At 42.1% G+C, this 21,570-nt stretch overlaps 1 protein-coding gene across 7 annotated transcripts in view; it reads left to right on the forward strand.

Annotated features, from left to right (window-relative positions):
- Ttc23 (tetratricopeptide repeat domain 23) overlaps positions 1 to 20,832 on the forward strand; it is an 87,393-nt gene extending 66,561 nt beyond the window's left edge. For 3 of the 7 annotated variants that reach the window (XM_074061858.1, XM_074061857.1, XM_074061859.1), the window contains exons 9-12: positions 3,604 to 3,753; positions 15,373 to 15,414; positions 18,391 to 18,473; positions 19,127 to 20,832. In XM_074061858.1, the coding sequence (XP_073917959.1) occupies positions 3,604 to 3,753; positions 15,373 to 15,414; positions 18,391 to 18,473; positions 19,127 to 19,241 (390 nt within the window). In that variant the 3' untranslated portion in view covers positions 19,242 to 20,832. The remainder of the gene's footprint in view (positions 1 to 3,603; positions 3,754 to 15,372; positions 15,415 to 18,390; positions 18,474 to 19,126) is intronic. The other 4 variants (XM_074061861.1, XM_074061860.1, XM_074061863.1 and 1 more) reach the window with 4 other exon arrangements.
- The last annotated feature ends 738 nt before the right edge of the window (positions 20,833 to 21,570 follow it).

The following is a 21,570-nucleotide window of genomic DNA, read 5'->3' on the forward strand; positions in this document are numbered from 1 at the left end:
CCTCAGATAGACACAGTCCATGCCAGAGCACATTGCTTAGAAAACACAACACAGCTGGGTTTCAGCTCTCGTTGATCTCCAGTCAGGCACTCCCTGTGCATGGCACCACCTTCCTGGCCAAACATGGCAGCCTTATGCTCTTCTTACCCTTCAGTCATGGACCTCTCACCATGGGCCCTAGCAGGAGTTTGTCGACAAGGGCTGGGCCTAAGGACAGTCACAGAGAAGAGCACAGGGCTACACTCAGACTATCCCAAATGTGCTCACAGCCTTCATGTGGACTAGAAACTTGCACCAACAGGGAAGAAATGCTTTTCCAGTAAAATGTAAGCCAAGGTCACTCTGTTGCAGGTTAAGATGTTCTCTAAGAACATAAGCAGGCCACCTACCAGTCTCATCCTCTCTTCTCTTTAAACCCTGCTGCAGTTAAATGAATCTGCTGACTGGCCCTACACAGGCCAAATGCTTCTCCTGGGCTGCCAGGTGCCCATGCCCTCTTCTCTCCTAAGACCTAATCATTCCTTGTTTTCTCCATTAAACTTTGTCTCACTGCCAGAACCTGACACCATGTGACATCTCTTCCATTGTCATGGCAACTTGCCACCTAACTTCATGTACACCTATGATGCGCTTCAGGCAGGGTTGGAGTGAAATTCTAGTTCCTCCTGTCCCTCAGAGGGCCACATTTGGCAAGTTACACAGCCACTCTGCTCCTACAGCACTTCTTCTTTCCACCTACGAAGTAGATTTCTACCTTATCACTAGAAATGTGGTTCCCGCACCATCCCCATGCCAGTCTCAGCCTCTAACTCATGTTATTGCCAACAAATGGAGTACGGCACTTCCCAGCAACTCCTGTCTGTGGGCCACCCTCAGGGCTGTGCTGTGGGAAGGCCCATTCACTGATTCCTGCTTCATTCAGCATTCATGTTGTGTAACTCTAATTGTGCTTTTATGTGGAAGATCCTGGAACATGGAGGGGATTGACAAGCCCTAACAGAGTTTCCCCATGTGTGTCTTGATGTCTGAAGAAATTAATATCAAGAAATACTGTTTTCTGACCAACTCATACTTTTCACTCCAAGTTGGTAAAAGTCAGTTGGATGAACCAAGCAGAATGTCATGTCACATTGGAATGTTTGGTTTTGGTTTCCTAAACTACTTTCTATGAGAACAGAAAACCCTGGATCGTGAACTGGATGTTCTAGTCAGTTTTCACTTATGTAAGAACATCAGTGTGCCCAGAGGGGGAAGAGTATGGGCCTAGAAAGTATCAGAATTACCAGCCATATGCAGATCCTAGCTCCACAGTAATGAGCTGTCTAACTCCAAGCAGATTTCTTGACTTCTGCTCTGTGCCTCCGTTTCCTCCTCTGTCAAGTGAGGACTAAAATTGTACCCATCTAAAAAAGACTGAAAATTAAACCAGGCACAAACTATAGAGCACAGTTCCTGACACCAACATATTACCTTTTGCTGTTTCTGCTCAACTGACATGGACTCCAGCAATAGCTGAAGTGGGTTATTTCACCCAGTGTCCTCTCTGCATTCACTTTGCACACTTTACACCTGTCTCCTATTTAGGCAGATGAGAGTAGCCGCAGCTCCTGAGTCCACCTAACCCATTCTTCTAGAATGTGAAAATGTATATCACTTGCATAATTTCCTTATCAGCCTTTGAACTTTTTTTTTCATTTTTCTTTTATTATTCATATGTGCATACAAGCCTTGGTTCATTTCTCCCCCCTGCCCCCACCCCCTCCCTTACCACCCCCTGTGCCCCCTCCCTCTCCCCCCCTCAATACCCAGCAGAAACTATTTTGCCCTTATTTCTAATTTTGTTGTAGAGAGAGTATAAGCAATAATAGGAAGGAACAAGGGTTTTTGATGGTTGAGATAAGGATAGCTATACAGGGCATTGACTCACATTGATTTCCTGTGCGTGGGTGTTACCTTCTAGGTTAATTCTTTTTGATCTAACCTTTTCTCTAGTACCTGTTCCCCTTTTCCTATTGGCCTCAGTTGCTTTTAAGGTATCTGCTTTAGTTTCTCTGCGTTAAGGGCAACAAATGCTAGCTAGTTTTTTAGGTGTCTTACCTATCTTCACCCCTTCCTTGTGTGCTCTCGCTTTTATCATGTGCTCATAGTCCAATCCCCTTGTTGTGTTTGCCCTTGATCTAATGTCCACATATGAGGGAGAACATACGATTTTTGGTCTTTTGGGCCAGGCTAACCTCACTCAGAATGATGTTCTCCAATTCCATCCATTTACCAGCGAATGATAACATTTCGTTCTTCTTCATGGCTGCATAAAATTCCATTGTGTATAGATACCACATTTTCTTAATCCATTCGTCAGTGCTGGGGCATCTTGGCTGTTTCCATAACTTGGCTATTGTGAATAGTGCCGCAATAAACATGGGTGTGCAGGTGCCTCTGGAGTAACAGTCTTTTGGGTATATCCCCAAGAGTGGTATTGCTGGAGAAAATGGTAGATCGATGTCCAGCTTTTTAAGTAGCCTCCAAATTTTTTTCCAGAGTGATTGTAGTAGTCTACATTCCCACCAACAGTGTAAGAGGGTTCCTTTTTCCCCGAATCCTCGCCAACACCTGTTGGTGGTGTTGCTGATGATGGCTATTCTAACAGGGGTGAGGTGGAATCTTAGTGTGGTTTTAATTTGCATTTCCTTTATTGCTAGAGATGGTGAGCGTTTTTTCATGTGTTTTCTGGCCATTTGAATTTCTTCTTTTGAGAAAGTTCTGTTTAGTTCACGTGCCCATTTCTTTATTGGTTCATTAGTTTTGGGAGAATTTAGTTTTTTAAGTTCCCTGTATATTCTGGTTATCAGTCCTTTGTCTGATGTATAGTTGGCAAATATTTTCTCCCGCTCTGTGGGTGTTCTCTTCAGTTTAGAGACCATTTCTTTTGATGAACAGAAGCTTTTTAGTCTTATGAGGTCCCATTTATCTATGCTATCTCTTAGTTGCTGTGCTGCTGGGGTTTCATTGAGAAAGTTCTTACCTATACCTACTAACTCCAGAGTATTTCCTACTCTTTCTTGTATCAACTTAAGAGTTTGGGGTCTGATATTAAGATCCTTGATCCATTTTGAGTTAATCTTGGTATAGGGTGATATACATGGATCTAGTTTCAGTTTTTTGCAGACTGCTAACCAGTTTTCCCAGCAGTTTTTGTTGAAGAGGCTGCTATTTCTCCATCGTATATTTTTAGCTCCTTTGTCAAAGATAAGTTGCTCATAGTTGTGTGGCTTCATATCTGGATCCTCTATTCTGTTCCACTGGTCTTCATGTCTGTTTTTGTGCCAGTACCATGCTGTTTTTATTGTTATTGCTTTGTAATATAGCTTGAAGTCAGGTATTGTGATACCTCCTGCATTGTTCTTTTGACTGAGTATTGCCTTGGCTATTCGTGGCCTCTTGTGTTTCCATATAAATTTCACAGTAGATTTTTCAATCTCTTTAATGAATGTCATTGGAATTTTGATGGGAATTGCATTAAACATGTAGATTACTTTTGGGAGTATCGACATTTTTACTGCCTTTGAACTTTTTAACCAAGACAGTCTTTTGTGTCTTTCTCAGAGAGCAACATTGATCCTGAAAGAGTCCCTAGAAGCCAAAGTGGGAGCATTTGGTGATTTTAGTCCTGAGGTCGCAGAGACATACCGGTTTCTGAGCAGGGCAGATCTGGCACAGGGAAACTACAGTGGGGCCCAAAAGAAACTAAAGAAGGTAAAGTGGAAGCCCACACTAACAGGAGGCCAGGCTCTCTCCCTCTTTCTCCATGGTCAAGTTATCTCTCTCCATTCTGCTTTTCTTAAATGAAACTTTAAAATGGCTAATCTAGGTAAAGACATCACTTTTGCAGTAGATCTAAGTTAACACTTTGCGGGTAAAGATTTCTTCTTAGATACATACATTTAAAATTTTAATAATTGGTTATTTTTGACCACACAATTTTTAGTTTTTTTACATGGTGTAATTTATCAAGATTTTATTTTTATTGCGTGCTTTTGATATACCCAGAGGAATTGTTTTATGTTTTCTTCCATTCTTTTTTTTTTCAACTTGGAATTTATTTTGGGTGGATAGTGTGATGAATGAATCTTATGTTACTTTTTTTTCCAAATACTTACCCCCATTGTCCAGCACTATTTCATAAATTAAAAAGACCACCTATGTTCCAGTGATTTAGGTAACACCTTCATCACAAACTAAATTTCCATATGTTGTTAAGTCTACTTGGGATTTCTGTTGTGTTCTCCTAGTCTTTTGATTACTTATGTGATTAAAATGTGATAATTTCACATTGTTATTTATAGAGATTTAAAGAATGATTCAATGTGAGGTAGGACTAGCCCTCATGGTTCTTTTTTTTTTTTTCCCCTAAAATATCAGGGTAGCTAGATACTTGGATATTTATTTTCTATGTGATTTTTTTTGTATCAAGTTGTGTAGCTCCATAAACACTTTATTGGTATTTTTATTGAATTAGTTATAAATAAATTTTGGGAGAACTGGCATCCTTTGATGTTGAGTCATTCTACCCAAAACAAAAGACATCTTTTCATTTGCTCATGTCTACTTTTGTATCTTTCAGGCACATTTGAAAGTATTCCTCCCATAGGCTTTGCACATTTCTTTATAAGTTTGTTTCAATGCATTCTCATTGTTAGCATTGGAAGTGGAGATTTATTCACTATTATATCTTTTGATTTACTTTTGTGTATTTATATACATAAGATAACTGCTTTCTCTATGTTAATTTTGTATGCCATTTGCTAGCTTAATTCTTTCACTGCTTGAGTTAATTTAAGCATTAATTCTCTCCAATTTTCAAGGCATACTATTACACCATCTGCAAGTAGATATCATTTTATGTTATGTTTTTCAGGTTCATGCCTCTGATTTCTCTTGTCTAATTGCATTGGCTCATACCTCTGGTGCAATAATGAATACTAGTGGAGATAATGGGCATCCTGCCTTACTCCTGATCTTAGTGGAAATGCCTTATTTAACAGATGTGGGCTTTAGAACTAAGGTTTATATGTGTGGTGTTTGGGAAGTATCCATCAATTTCTAGGTTCATGAGTTTTTTAAATTAGAAATAAATGTCAAATTTTATCAAAGGCTTTTTCAACATCAGTAGAGCTTATCAAATAATCCTTCTTAGATTCACTTAATATAGTGTACTTTATTACAATATTAAGCCAACCTTGCATTCCTAGAATAAATCCCCTTAGTTGTGTTGAATTATTTTCCCAACATGATGTTGTCTGAGTCAATTTTCTGCTGCTTTAATAACACCAGAGACTGTGTAGTTTCATAAAGAATTAAAATTGAGTCCAAGATCAAGGGGCTGGCATCTTGCTGTAGAATGACACAACAAGAGGACAAGAGTGGGAGAGGGAGAGTGAGGAAAGGGGCTGAACTCAGCCTTATGTAATAACCCTCTCCCACGCTAACGAACCCACTCTCAGGATAACAGTGTTAGCCCAGCACTAATATTGCTCGTTAGGCCCCACTTCCCAATACTGTTGCATTGGGAATTCAGTTTCCAAAACATTCTTTTTAGGGCTCATATTCAAATTATAGCAGATATTGAATCCCCTTGTTAATACTTATTTTAGGATTTTTGCACCAGTATTTGTATGTGATATTTAAGTATCAGTGATATATTTGCTTCAGAAAAATAATTTGGTATATGCTAATTTAAAATTTTAAATAGTACATAGAAATTATATATCTATAAATTTTACATATAAAAAGAGCTAAGCTATTTATTATCTTAATCTTATTTAAATAAGATTTAATATATAAGATTTAGTACAATTATTTTAATAAGATTAAGTTCAGGAAAAAAAATAACTTGGAAGTTTACCCTTATTTTTCATGCACCAAAGGAATTTATATAGCGTTGAAACTAACTGGTGTTTGAAGATTTATACCTCCTATGAAATCACATAGGCCTGATGCTTTTCTTGGGGAAATCCCTTTAGTTTTCTCTCTATTTATTTTACAAAAAGTGGTCTGGTAGGCTTTCTTTCTCTACTGGGATAACTTAGGTAAATCGTATTTTTCTAGGTATTCATTTCATTTACATTTTCAGACTTATTTCTATAAAAGTTTGCAAAGTAGTGTCATGAATTTTTTAAATTTCCACCTTTTAATAGTTATTTCACCATTGTTTTTATTTCTTAGTTGTAAATTTGAGTTTTCTCCCCCTTTCCTGAACTAAGTTAAGTGGTTTCTCTATTTTGTTAAGCTTTTTCAAAATAACAGGATTTTAATTCCATTGTTTTTCCGTTCTCTATTTCATTAACTTATAATTTTATCTTTATTATTTCTGTCCTTGTGCCTTTGTTTTTCTTCAGTGAAGTTTTTTTCTCTTTATGAATTGGGAATTTAATTAGTTTATTTTTAGTTTTATTTATCTAAGTGCTTATGACTCTAAATTTCCCTTACTATTGCTTTAAGTATATCTCTTAAGTTTGACCATGTTATGTTTTTCATTATATTAATTAGTCTGTAAATGAACCCTGGGGCTGAGTTGGCCGTACCTAAAGAATTAACTTTGTTTTTAGTGGGTTGTCTCATAAGTCAAGCCTTTTCTTCTTCTTGTGGCTTTTCTGATTTGTACTGCAAAGGACACCAGTTTTGGTAACATGTGTGGTACCAGTTTTTAAAGAAATAATACATATCTATTATCAGTGAACAAATAGTTATTGGATACTTTCTATGGACCAGTTTCTGAGCTAGCAGATCTGGAAAGAAATCTGAGGACCAAGACAAATATGTTCTTGTTTTTGTGATTTTTTTCCAATCAAGGTAGGAAGACATGTATTAAACTAATGATTTCCAATCATTTAATCATTACCCATGTGCCAAAGACATTATATAGTGCGGTCAGAGGTGAGAAGGGAAGCTGAGGATGATGGGCGCTGTCTCTCCACCCCCACTTCCATGCAGTAATAGCGAACACTTGAAGTAATTGTTAAAGCACTGGCACAGTGTTTAAGAGACTTGCAAATGTGACTCATTTAAACCCTACAGCAACCCTCAGAGTTGGGTACCTCCACTCTCTACTTTTTAAAAGGGGGAAACTAAGGCTAAGAAGCCTTGATCACATCACTGAGTTGAATGGAGACTTAGCACCAGGCAGTCTACATTGAGTGTGAACTCACTTTGTGAGTTTCCAAGTGAGATTTGTGTTTTAGAACAAGGAATTTCTAGGCTTTAAAAAAGTTTAGAAGCTAGTGGCATATTAGAGAGAATGCCAAGATCAGTATGGTGGGAGTCATTGTGGACCCTGGCAGAATGCAGCTGCAACTAGCTCAGGTATGAAGGGGCATTCACTGTCTGTGGTTTCTAAAGCAGGCAGCATGATCACAGGTAGCCATGCAGCCCAGAGTCAGGAGGAAACGAAGGGCCAGGCTCAATGCCAGGAGGCTGCCAGCCCTCCTCCCTACCTTTCTCCACATCTCCTCCTCTTCCTCCTCCATTATGGTAGTGTCTTTCCCCAAGATGAAGATCATGCCTACCATACCCCTAAGTTTTACCTTCTACCCCTGTGCCTTTTCTTTGTCTCAGCTTGAAAGACCTCAGGGGAAGATTGCCAGGCTCCATTGGAATCCAGTGCGCACCCGTGGACCAGTCAGTGAGGACAGCAGAGTGGTAGTCTGTGAGAACAGGGTGTTTCCAAAGTAGCTGGGTGGCTCTGGGTGAGGTAGCACAAGAAACATTACTCCATAGTCAGAAGACTGCAACAAGGTCACTAGAACCCCTCCTTAGTTTGGGAGCATAGACAGTGACTACAATAGGGATGAAGCACACCTTCCTTTAAGAATGTTCTAGAATGCTGAAGGAGTTGCTGATTGCAAACTCCCAAGCCCTACTTTCATAGTACATGTGATGTTCCAGGCTACAAGTCCATACTGGGATCTGTGTGAGGGAAGGGGCTTAGGGAAAGTGTCCACATAGGCAACCCTGAAAAGGAGGTTGGATTAGGAGAATGAGGATTCCCTGGTTGGGAAATGGAATGGAAGGGGAGGCTCCAGGGAAAGAGATCAAATTACATTTAAGGAACAAAAAGTAGCTGGGTCAACTGTCTCTAGTGGGTGGCAGCAGGGAAAGACAAGAGGCCAAGCCCTGTGGACTGTGCCACAGATGTGCATAAAAACCTGTGCAGGGCTTCACGGAGATCCACGCAGTCCTTGCGGGATCCCTCTGGGGCTGGGCTGGCACCTTGTACCCCACAGGCTCAGAGTCAGGCTCGCTGCTGTTGCTAGGTGGCTTACAGTCATTCTTCATCTTCCCAGCTGCTCTAGGTCACACCTTCCTCCTAGTCCTGGTCTACAGAGAAGTGGCCTAAGGCTTCTGAAAGTTAAGTCAGTTGTCTCTAGGCAGGTCCTCTTAAGCAAAGCCCAGCTCTTTCCCCTGAGCCAGTGGTCCCCAAAGTGAGGTCTTGAAGTTCCTACACCAGGGCCATCTGAATCATCTCTGGGGTGGATATGCATGCTTGTCAGCTTTCTCAGGAGGTGAGAATCACCGTTCTGGCCTATTCTGCAACACAAGGTACTGAGCCCAGCTCAGCTTCAAGAAACTTCCAAACCTGCTGTGGAAGTTGGTGACCTTTTTTTCTTGTAGTTTGGCCTCGTTAACCATCGGTCCTGAAAACACTGGCTCTGACATTTTAAAGCTCTCTGGCCATTTGCCAGCATTGAGAGAAAAGGATGGAATTTGTGTGCATGCAGGCTGTGCTTGCTGTGGTACAGGCAGTTCTCATTTCTCCACATGTACCCATCTGGGGACAAGGCTGGCCATGCCATGAACACCAGGGCACAGAAGGGGACTTGTAACCTGTCTTTCACATCTGCTGCTGACTAGGGTGTCTTAAATCCCATATTTAGCATGGGCTCTATGAGGCCAGCAACTTTCTAAAGCAGCCGAGTTTTTCTCTTGTTTTTATCCTAACCACTGCATTCCCTGAGTTTTCAACTCAGTAGCTAAAATTCACTGCCTAGTGCCCTTTCCAAGTGCACCCCCCTGTGTTGCATGGTACAGGCGTGGGCCTGCAGGCATGAAAAACAGGAAGGCCCCAGAAACAAAGCTGACAGCCGGATTCAATTACTGAAAAGGAAACCGTACTATTGATCTGTCTTTTAAAGGCATCTGCCTGCCGGGGAAAATTGGAGAACTCTGTTGGCTTCGGATGGAAATTTCCACAGCAAAAGTTCACATCCTTTTGCAACATAAAAACCTGGCTTGATTCTAGGATGGGAATAATTGCTAACGTTTTCTTCCAGGTGAAAGGCTACAAAAGTAATTCAAGGATGGTGTAAAGCCAGGTTGGAGTGCAGCTTTAATCTGGCCTCCATATTAGGACATTGGCAGGGTTCAGTCCATTACTTCAGTCTGTTACAGCTGTGAGCATTAAATATTTCCATTTAAAAAAAAAATTTCATGTGAACCCTTTCTCCAAAAAATTCAAAACCATCTTTAATGAAGCTTTTGAAGAAAAGAGCTGGAACATGATTTTTTAATCATAGGTTATAGACAAGAAAGCCATTGCCAGAAAGATCTTCTGTGGTCCTGGGCTAAAACTGGAGAGCAAGTCATCCTGTCCTTTGTGTCTAGTTGTTCCTTCAAGCAGCCAAGCACACAGAGCTTTCTGAGGAGCGGGGGTATTTATGTAAAGTTCATCAGCCTTTCATTCCCCCAGTGGCCCCACTTCATTTTACTTTCCCTTTAGCCTATTTGGTATTTTCTTTGTTGCCCTGGATATACCAGGAAATCCAGAGCCAAATTTAGTCTCCAGTGAGCCACTATGTCAGCTACCTGGCTTTCATGTGTAGAGTCTCCTTTGTCTGTGGTCCTGATTTTCATTATTGTCTTTAAACTGACACATTGTTGGCCTGCAGCAGTTAACTTTTTGAAAGAGAGGAAAGTCATAACGATGTTAATTTCACATAAGAAGTTCTTTTTCTGCTCGGGGCATGACTCATGTGTTATAGCACCTGCCTGGCAAGTTTGAGGCCTTGAGTTCAAACCCCAGTATCACAAAAAGAAGAGTCCTGCTCCTAGATGAAGAAGTTTGCTTAAAGACTCTTGAAACATTCATTGCTTGAAAATGAGAGCTGATATTTTCAAGGGTTCAAGGGTCAGGGTCAGTCATTCCTAACTTTCTATGGGGAAAATGTGGAGACTTCTTTGCCTGCTACAGGCTGGGTAGAAATGAAAATTCCAGGTCCCCTGGCCACAAAGCTCGTTGGTGTCATCAGCTGCAGGAAGGAAGAGCTCTTCTGAGATCAGATCAACACAGTGCCCCTCTGCGTTTGCTGTCCCTTAGAAAACACAGACAAGTAATGGATACACATTGTCCATGGACCCACCTACATTTCCTTCTCAAATTGTAGTGCTCTTACTGCAGCTTAGCAAGTACACAGTACTTTAGACATTCCTCCAGTGTCATCTCAGTCCGGAGGGGCTCAGAGCTAGAGATCTGGACAGACTGTCCTGGCCTATCTGGCAGTTTGTCAGTGCCACTCTCCATGAAGGAGGACAGCGAGCTTATGGGTAGATGGGTAGGCACAAGGGTTAGGCCAGATCTCCTACTGCATAAATTGAGTCTAACCTTAAACAAGTTGCAGGAGTGATGGTAAGGAATGGCTTGTGTAGATGACATAAACTTCAGGAGGCCCAACGGAGACTGCTGAGCACTAAGTCACCAGGGATGGGTGCCTAGAAAGGGCAGCTCCAAGGCTCATCTTTAGGAGCAGCTCTGTCCCCTGGCTCACAAATAGGTCAATTTAACCTTTATGCAAAAGGTTGGCTTTCTGCTTGAAAACCAAAGGCCTACGTTCTGTGGGTGTGCAGCAGGCTCCACCCTGGTAGCTGGTCCTGCTGATATACTCTGTGTTCTAAATATTTGACCTGGAGAAAGATGAATGTAACTAGTTCCGAGACAGTGGCCAGGGGCTGGAGCAAAGTCGTGGGGGAGTCAAGAGATGTTGCTAAGGACATAGAACCCACGGCACTTGGCAAGCTGGAGGTGAGGAGAGAGGAGACAGCAAGGATGGCACCCACACCTGGGGCTAGCACCAGGAGACACTCAGGAACAGCTTTCCAGCAGGGTCAGCAGGAGGCAATATGTGGGTGGCAGTACCTGGGCCTCTCTGCCTTCCTCCTTGATCTCTCATTTCCTTCTGCAGCCCAAGGTCCCCCTTCCCACCTTACCTGTGTTTTTCTCACAGGGGGCTCTTACCCGCCCACCAGTGTTGTCAGTCCCTGGGCGTGTTGTGGGGTGGGGGTGGGGACAGAGATCAGAGACAGCAGACTGAGAAGAGGTGACACAGGGTGTGTTTCTTCAAACTCTTAGCATTCCTTTTCCTTGGGGACCCCCATCACCACTACCTCCTTCCTCCCTGGTGGTCTTCACCTGATCGACTCACCATCTTGCAGCTCTCAACTCCAATGTCACCTCCTCACAAACGCCTTTGCTGACCCAAGTGCCCTCTACCACCCACCACACCCCCTTTTATTCTTTCTTATGACCCCATATTATTGTTGTTCTTCTTCCTCCTCCTTCCTGTCCTTCCTCTTCTCCATCTCATTTTTTTGGTATCTTCTATCACAAGTTGTTATGGCATATTTATTTCTGAGTGTTTTTGTTGTATTTCTTTGTTTTTGCTTCTTTTTTATTTTGAAATAGGGTCTCACTATGTAGCTCAAGTTGCCCTGGAACACATCATGTAGCCCAGACTGACCTTGATCGCACGATCCTCCTGCCTCAGCTTCAGTTTCTTGAGTTCTGGGATGATAGGGATGCACCACGCCCACCTCTTATTTGCACATTCTTAAATATCTGTCTCCCCCATTACAGTAGAGGGCAGGAGAGGGGAGAGCAAGGCCCATGTCTGCCTGCTGTCTGTGCGTCACTAACATGGGCCCAGGCTTGGCTTACTGTGGGCACTCTGTAAACAATAGTGGCAGGAAGGAGTGGGCGTGGAGAAGGATGCAGGTCCAGGGAGGACAGGGGTGGTTTCTGACTGACTCTGGAGAACCAGTCCCCACCCCTGACTCTGTCCCCCCAGGGGCCTACTGTATGATGAGCTTGGTTTTGAGTGATCCTTTCCTTTTCTCCAAGTTAACCTTTTCTGCTTACTTTGCAGGGATAGTAGATGTACACACCTGCACTTCTCTAAGCATTTAAGGTGTGGTACACCTGTACATGTTGTGGATTCTGAAGTTTTCTCTAAATGTTAGCCTTGGGAATTGACATGCAAACAGAAGCACAATTGAGGGGAGTTTCTGGGTCATTTCTCCTCTGTGGATATGAAAATCTGGCAACAGATACTGTGTTAAGAAGAGTAGTGATTTTAGTTCCTTAGAATTAGAGTGAATTTAAAATTCACCTTTCTCTGGCTTTGTTTTTCATTTTGTAAAGAAATACAAGTAATAGCATGACTCTTTCCAGGAAATGTCCTTCTATTTTCTATTGCAGAGTCATGCAGCCTAGTAATTTAAATGACTCTTCAATTGTAGCCCTTGCTGTACTGCCTCTGTTAATAAAGAGGATGTGTTCCATCAGCACTTTCATTATCTGAAACTCCCTGATGGAATTATAATGTGATTTCCCCAACCTTAGGCTGGAGAGCAAGAGAGGAAGGCAGACTCTAGACTCTGACAATCCACTTCTACAAAGGTGTCGCCAGGAAAATGGCCCTAAGTAATGGCTGTATTACATTCTCCCTGCAATATCCCCCCACCAAAAAAGAAAAAAAAAAAAGCATAAAACATCTGTCTTGTGAGCTTGGACATTCAACTATTATGGTGGGTTTTTTTAAGTGAGCATGTAATAGGTCAGCTAACCTCCATATGAGAGCCATAACTCCCTGAGCCACCCTCTGTCCAAACCGGGTATTAAGCTCAGAAGCACAGAGGCTGGCCATAGCTATCATGACAGCAGACTGATGGCTGTATCCCAGCTTCCTGGGCTCCTTAGAAACAGGGCTTTCAAGCATCAAAGTCATGTCAAAGATAATTTTTAAAGTTTGCATCAGGGCTGGAGGAGTGGCTCAAGCAGTAAGAGTGCCTGCCAAACAAGAGTGAGGCCCTGAGATCAAACCCCAGTGCTGCTGCTAAAAAAAGAAAAAGAAAGTTTGCATTAAATACTTGAGATTGTCTCTTGCCTACCCTTGCTTTACAAATGGTTCTTAAGAGAAAGCAAAAGATAATGAGCAACACTCTTTCTACTTGCCTGGAGAGTGATTTTAAAGGTTTTCAGCACTGCATTTAACAATGGAGCTTCTTTACAAAGGATTCAGTAATTGGTGAATCACCAGAGACCTGTGCTCTAACCACATCTTAAAGCTTCATATAAGATTTTCCTTAGTTTAGGTTGGGCGTGGTGGCTCAAGCTTGTAATCCCAGCTACTTGGGAAGCAGAGATCAGAAGGATTATAGTTCAAGACCAACCCAAGCAACAAGTTGCTGAGACCCGCCCCCCTCCCCGCCCCGTGTCAACCAATGGCTGTGTGTGGTGGCATGTGCCTGTCACTCCAGCTATACAAGGAGGCACACATAGGAGGATCTTGGTTCAGGCTGACCTCACATAAAGCAAGACCCTATCTCAGAAATAACCAATGCAAAAGGCTGGTGGAGTTGCTCAAGTGGCAGAGTGCCTACCTAACAATGGAGGCCTGAGCTCAATACCTAGTCCCACCAAAAAAGAAGAAGAAAGAATTTAATCACTCATTCAGTAACTATTTCATCTACTTATGTGTTGGGGACTGCACAAGGCCCTGGAATGCAAAGGTGAGCAAGACAATCACAGCCCCCGATGTTTGGGGACAGCCTGAAAGGAATGATAGAAGCACAAGTGACTTCTCACAACCCCTGTAGGTAAAACCAAAGGGAATAACAGCAGTGTAAGACTCCTTAACCTCATCTGGAGACTTGGATTCCAGTTTATTCTTCGTCTTAGAGAAAAGTAAGAGCACTGTTTGGTGACTAATTTCGAAAAAGGGCTTACTGGCCTCTTGAAGCCAGTGAGAGTATGGGATACCTTTATTTCTGGTGACAAGGTTTAACAAGTCTTTCCTTGGATCAGCCTGATGTTGACAATGCCTGGCTCTGGCAGGTTCAAATTATTACTTGACTTCAACAATATCAACGTCCATGTTTTTTACAAAAAAATCAAAACACTGACTTCATACAAAAAATGCTTAAGCAAATTTAACTAAGAGGATCCAAACATTGAAAATTTCAATTTATGTTCCTTAGATAGCTTTTACAAGTTTCTGGTAGGAGTCTGTAGTGGGTTATACCTCAGTGTGTGGAGGCCACTGAGTGTAACCTCACTTGGTTTCACTCCTTAACTGCCATCGGTGTCTTTTTCTAGTGTCTCTTTTTTTAAAACTTCATTAAAAAAAAATGTCACCTGTCCAGGATAAGTCTGTTGGGATCTAATTGTGGAAGATAAAGTCACCCAGTCTTCATCTGGGAGGTTGCCATTGTTGGAGGGTGGTTGGGTAGGCATGGTTTATGCTGTTTGTATGTTAGTATAGGATTTGGCTGATGGCCTTGTCCTTGCTGATGTCACAGTGGGAAACTGAAGGGAGAAACAGAGATTATCTCTGGGAAAGGTTTTGTAAAATTATTTTCAGAGCTTTAAAAAAAATAATGATTTTTACCAAACTGATGTCAATAAATATAAAAATTTAAATATCACTATATTATTAGGACATATAGTTTAAGATATTTTTAAAGAAATTTCTTTTTTAAAGCAATTGGAGGAAATTTGGAAAATATAAAGAAAAATTTGAATCAGTAGATATTGTTTACTTGTTTTTCAATGCATTTTTTTTTTTTTACTTAACTGACATTATATTATATAAATGCCTTTTAAAAAAATTTTTTAAGGTGTCGAAGAGTAGTTCAGGTAACAGATGGCAGTTTTTCCTGCCTTGGGGCCTGACCTGGTCTCTGGGTGCTGGAATCAGGCACAATTAGTTAGGGGCTGAGAGTAACTTTGAGCTGGAATTTTAGGCAAATCCATAGTGGGGAAAATAATCTATTACTACCAGGAAGAAAAGAGTCTCAACCTAGTCTAGAGTGTGATGGGGAGGGCTTGCCTCTCTAGGGCTTGTTTGTTGACAGGGTCACTTTACCCAACCCTGAATCCCCCTCCTAACTACATTCTCCCCACAACCGTAATGCTGCCAGAGAGAATGGTCAGTGCTAAAGGTCTGGAAGGAATGGGGGTGGTCAGAACTATAGAGAATTTACTCAATTTCACTTCTCCTTCTTCCTGGGAATTCATGACTATTCACCAAATTGTCTCTTCCCTAGGGAATTAGGGGCCAGGGAGAAGATGCTTCAATCACCAAAGAGGTAGGATGGAAATTCCTCCCATGTTGTAGATTTAGAGGCTGTTAAGGTGGAGTAAACTGAGACCTCAGACTGTCTCACATAGTCATTACATTGTCAGTAAAATTCTAATGCCTCAGTAAATGAATTAGCACTAAGCCATGTTGACTTCAGCTCCTCTCAACATGAGCTGCCTCGGAGGCACTCAGAAATATGTAAACAGGGAAGTTCGGGTGGGTTTAAAATTAGACCTAGCCTCTTCCATCCAGTGAAGGCATTTTTGGTCATGGAGGAGAAAATGAAGCCTGTTCTGACAGGAAGAGTAAATCCATAAGAGAGAGACCTCTCACTGCCTGGGTGAGTAGGGAAGCACGCTTGCCTCTCTCACCCACTGTCCCTTTCTGAGTGCTTCTCCTTTGCTGGGCTTGTGTGGAATAAGCTTTGCCATGGTTAGGGCATGATGCACCCAGGCTCCCAAGCGCTGCTTGATAAGCCAAGAGTTTAGAATGAACAGCTTTCGAGTTTCATGGCTGTCAAAAATGTGTCTTGGCCCCTCCCCTCAAACACCAGAGCTTCCTGAAGGTTCCTGAAGTGTCAAGGTTCTGTCTGTGGATTAACTCATAAATGAGCAGCTCATGTCCAGCCAGGCTAAGATCCCTGTGCAGGTTTAGAAAATCAGAGGCCTGTCAGACAACAGGGCTGTGATCCTTGCCTTTGCAGAATTTGGATTATATTCTAAATGAAATAATAGAAAGAAGCTACTGCTTCATGGTGCTGTCAAATTAAACTAAGACACAATGAATTTTTTCTGCTATTTAAAAGAATTCTGTCATATGACGGTCTGATATTTCCTTCCCTCCAAAAGACAACTACATTCTCAAAATCCAGAATCATATCTCAACTCCTCAGACTGAAACAAGCATTCAGTTTTGGTATTTCACAGCTATTTTTTTTTTTGGCTCAAGCTGTTAACCATGTAAAGTCTTCATAAAATATGTCAAGAAATACTTCAGATATGCAGGAAACTGTGTAATATAATGAACACCTCTGAGCTTATTACTCAGCATAAGAAACAAGACATGACCCATACAGTTGGAGTCTCCTGTATTCCTATCCCATACCTAGATAACTATGATCACTTCCATGCTTATTTTATTATGGTTTTGTTTTGCATGTTTAATACTTCATATAAAACTCCATACTACACACATTTACTTGTGACTTGCTTTCCCTCGTCTTTATATTCATGAGATCCGTCTATGTAGAGATGTGTACACATATGCATGTGAGACATTTGTGTATCATAGTCAACCATATATATGCACAATAATATTCACTTATCCATTCCTAAACATTGCTCAGTTGTTCCTCAAAAGGGTTTATACCAATTCTAACAACCACTAGCAACATATAAATAATTCTTGTTGCTTCTTCTCTTTGACAAAGATTGATATCATCAGGGTATAATTTTTGCAATCTGATAGGTGAAGACTACTCTAACTCTTTCGTTTGCGTTTTTGGTTATTAGTGATATTAAGCATGTTTATTGGCTAGTTTTCTACTTTTTGAGTAAGCCATTTATATATTTTGGCCATTTTTCTCCCACTTTAAAGTACTAACCAGGCCTTATCCTACTTAACTTCTCAGATTATAAAAGAGCAGGCACACTCAGGGTGGTATGGCCAGAGGCCAGAGATATGGCAATTTTTCTGTTAGGGGGCAGGGGTTGTTGATGTGTATTACCTTCTAGGAATTCTTTATGTATTCTGGAAGCTAAGCCTTTCTTTTTGTGTGCAGGTATCTTCCCTCAGTCTGGTTTGTCTTTGTATTTTCTTTATGGTGAATTTTGATCCAAAGATGTTTGACATTTTATACAGTTCCATTTTTATCAGTCTTTCACTTTTGGTTTGTCCAGAGCTTGTCTAAGAAATACTTACCTATCTCAAGATCAAAGGGATATTCCCCAATATTTTCATGTAAAAGCTCCAAGTTTTGCATTTCACCTCAAATATTTCTGGAATTAACTTTTGTGTTTGGTATGGCCTATGGTTCCATTCATTGACTAGTTCACCTCTTCTTCATCAACCCTTCAAGACCAATTCTTTTATCTGTCAGGTATTTGGCTCTCTGCTCTGTTCCATTGGTCTATTTGTTTACTTCAGGATAAAAAACATAATTTTACAAACAAGTCAATAAAATAAGTTCCTCTTTTTCATTGTTCTTCAAATTTATTTTGGCCATTTTTTAATTCTTTCCTTGAGTTTTCCCTGACCTAGAACAAACATGAAATGCCAAGACTTAAGCAAAAAGGGGCCAGGTGTGGTGGTTCATGCCTGTAATCCCATCTTCTCAAGAAGTGGATATAGGAAGATGGTGGTCAAGGGTGGCCAGGGGCAAAAATTAGAAGACCTTATCTGAAAAATAAAGCAAAAAGGGCTGGAGGCATGGCTCAAATGGTAGGCCCCGAGTTCAATCCCCTCTACTGCCAAAACACAAAAACAAAACCTTTAAAACGAAGGGGAGAAATCAAGCCAAAGTCAGCCCTACATAATCAATAGGCTGAGGATTTAACTCCTGAAATAAGAAATCACTGTAACAATGAGCATAGAAAATCCATATAAAGTAAAGCATTTATTTACAAAAAACAAAACTTTTTTTTTACATAAAAACTTTCCTGGGCTATAGCAAGGGCCATTTAAAAACAGAAAGCAGAGGCTATACTCTGCTCAGTACCCATGTTCTTGTCTATATTTTTAAAAATATTTTTGTATACTGAGTTTTATGAAGCAGTAAATTGTGCATTTGTTTCCTGGGTCCCTCAGAACATCCCAACCAAAGGTCAGGCTGTCCCTAGGAGACACCCCAGATGGCCCTGATTCCGTCACAGCATGGGTCCAAGAATGGAGAATGCTTTCTCTCATTCAAGGGAGACTTTATTTCCCTGCAAAGTGCTCCCAGTGACATTTCCATAACCTCACAAGGACTCTTGCTGTTCTGCAGTGTTTTCAGATTCAGACCCTCTTATACGGACCACAGGACAAGAGGACCCTAGCAACCCAGCAGACCATGGACAGCCTGTCCAAGTGAGTCAGCTTCCTTTGCTCTTTCTCTAAGTATAACATTCCTTTGCCACTCAGAATCTCAAGAGGTTGGTTCTAGAAAGTTCTGTGGAAAGCTCTACTTGCTTCCCATACCTTGCATAGTTCAATGCAAAACCAGTTCCTTTGAAAACCCAGTGTAAAATATCTTCCTTGCTATTAAGAAGGAATTTGCTTTTCAATAATGTCAGAAACACCTGCACACCAGCCCCCTGCAGGTTCCACCTGCTGGAGAGAGGGCGTTGGCTTCCTTCAGCCCTCGGGGATCTGCCCTTGTTCATGTCCTTTCTCAGCCCCTGAGAAGAAACCCAGCGCTTTGCTAGGGAGACCCCCCAACCATAGAACCTTGTCCCCCAAGAGCTTGTGGGCTGATAGCCAAGTCCGTTCTAAAGTAGGGACGGAGAGCCAGCAAGACCTCCTGCCTGAACGTGAGGATCCTCTGCTACTGAGTTAACCAAGGGTGACTGCCTTAGCTCAGTGAGGATGCTGCAAGGAATTCAACGATGTTTGTCACTCTCGTGCCCAGATGCTTCTCTCACTCACATCCCCTCCTGAGACGTCTTCATTGCAGCAAAAGCTGGGTGAAAATGTGAGGAAGTCTGAGGGGCCACATTCACCTACCCTCTGCTTCTTTACAGGACCCCTGAGGTTGCCGTGAAACCGAGACATTCTCTGAAAGCCAAAGTGGCATTCTGCACCAGTGTCCCTCAGCACTCCTCACTGGGAAAGGCCAGGCCCAGAATGGAGGACTGAGGCCCCACCCCAACCCCAAAGAAAGCTCTGAGCAGGCCTGGACACTGCCATTAGGGTGCTGTGCAGACCTCTTTCCAAATAGAAGATGGAATTTAGCAGTCATTATCCAGATGTTCGTGGCTCCTGTTTGCTCCAACGTGGACAATGGCACCATAAATCTCCTGTGGGCCACATTTTCACATCGAGTGCCCTTCAGGGTAATTGGTGCTTTCGTAATTTTCATTTTGCCACCTCAATGGCTTTTCTTGCCAACAAGAATTTTTACCCATCAGCAGTACTACAGCCAAAAGCCTTCTCTTCAAAAGTTCAGAGTTTTTTGTATGGAAAAGTAGACTCAGTATCTGATTATGTATGTAGCCCCTTGTACAGATCTAGAGTCAGATTTGGAACAATAAGATTCTGGACAAAGCCCTTTCTTAAAGGAAGGTGATAGGAACTGAGAATAAAATGCTAATAAAGAGAAACTTGAAAGTTGGTATATGTTTTTAAAATGAAGGCTGGGAGCTGGGGCTAGGGTGCAGTATAGCCCAGTGGTTGAGTGCTTGCCTAGCCTGCACAAGTCCCTGGGTTCCATCTTCAGCACCACAAATAAAAGAATAAAATAAACAAAATGAAAATGCTCCAGGGGTCCTCGGAGCCTGGAAAGACTCGTGTGCTCAGTTGTTTACTGAATTTTGCTGAGTACCTCGTATGTACCTGGGCCTGTGTGAAGAACTAGGGACACAGCAATAAATAAGATACATATAGTCCCATTTTCTGAGCTTGTGACTCAATGTGGCACTAGATGCCGAGCATGATGGCGGGACTAGTAAATGAAGCATGGCAACTATAACGGAAGAACCAAAGGCAACAGGATGGGTGGTGACTGGACCTCATTTGGCCTAGGGTTTGGGGGTGGCATGTATAAGAGGGTCAAAAGAAAGGTGGGCAGGACTGAGGCCTGTAGGACTGTGGCAGAGAGGGACAGCAACTCCCAGCTGCTTTGATTCCTCCTGTGGCCTCTACCCTAGGCAGGACGAACACCTCCTATTAGAGCTGTAGCCATGCCTTCAACCTTCCCAGGGAATGCTGTAGTCATGTAAGGATGGCAAGGTGAAGCAGGAAGTTTGAGCCTCTTTCTCCTAGTTGTCAACAAGGAGAATGTTGCTGAGATAAGGCCGATGGAGCTCCAAGGTTAGAGGTTGCAGGCATGAGCAGTGTCATCCCTTCCCCCTTCCCCTGTTCCAGTGGCCCAGGCTAGTGAGGTTACAGGCTGAGATGGCAGCAGGATTGCAGTGTGGTGCCTTCCCCTCCAACCCCCAGCAGAAACACCAACCACAGCAAGTCCATTTGCGCAGGCAACACCTGCAGAGCTGAAGGGAGAACTATACTAAGAAGAACCATGGCAGGGTAGAGAGAGGGTTCCTTAACTTCCTCATGAGTGTGAGGGTTAAGCATGCAGGTACTCCCGGCTCATACCCACCATCCCAGACCCAGGCCTGCGGATGAAAGAAAGGAACAAAAAGATGTGAGCTGTGCTTACCGCTCCCCACATGTCCTATGTAGTCAAAGACATGGGTTTCAGTGTTCAAAATAAAACATTTTAAATATATACCACTATGTATGGATCGGTTGTGTCCCCTCCCCCAAAAATTCAATTTTTGAAGCCCTTAATCTCCAGTGTGATGGTATTTGGAGGTGGGAACCTTTAAGAGGTAATTAGGTCATGAGGGTGGAGCCCTGGTGAATGGGATTGTGTTCTTGTAAGAAAAGACCCGAGAGATCTCTCTACCACGTGAGGACACAGTTAGAAGGTGGCTGTCTATAGGCTGGGAAGTGAGCCTTCACCAGAAAGTGAATATGTAGCCACCCTGATCTTGAACATCCTGACCTCCAGAACTATGAGAAATAAATGTGTGTTGTTGAAGCCATCCAGTCTATGGCTTTCTGTTACAGCAACACATTTAAGAAAATGGCGATTCTGATCTGTTGCTTCATCCTTTCTCTATTTCTTAGAGGAAATACTACAATCACAGAAATGAAACACATGTTTTAATGAAGTCCACTCCCACCCTGAGAATGTGAATTTATGACTGTCTCACCAAATGTCTCCCATTGATTAAATGTAACTTCCACAAGAGAGGAAAGAATACGGCCATTCATGTTTTTATTTTTGTTGGTAAAAGGCTAAAAAGTTCCAAATAGGTAAAGACATCTATCCACTCCTTTGTCTCAAGCTACCACAATGTTTTCAAGATCCGAAGAAATGGCCATGATTAACCTTCCAAATTGCACCTAAGGTAACCAAATGTCCTGGTATTTCCCAGGAGACTTCTGGTTTTAACACTAA

This window comes from Castor canadensis, chromosome 19 (genome assembly GCF_047511655.1).
Source record: "Castor canadensis chromosome 19, mCasCan1.hap1v2, whole genome shotgun sequence".
NCBI lineage: Eukaryota > Metazoa > Chordata > Mammalia > Rodentia > Castoridae > Castor > Castor canadensis.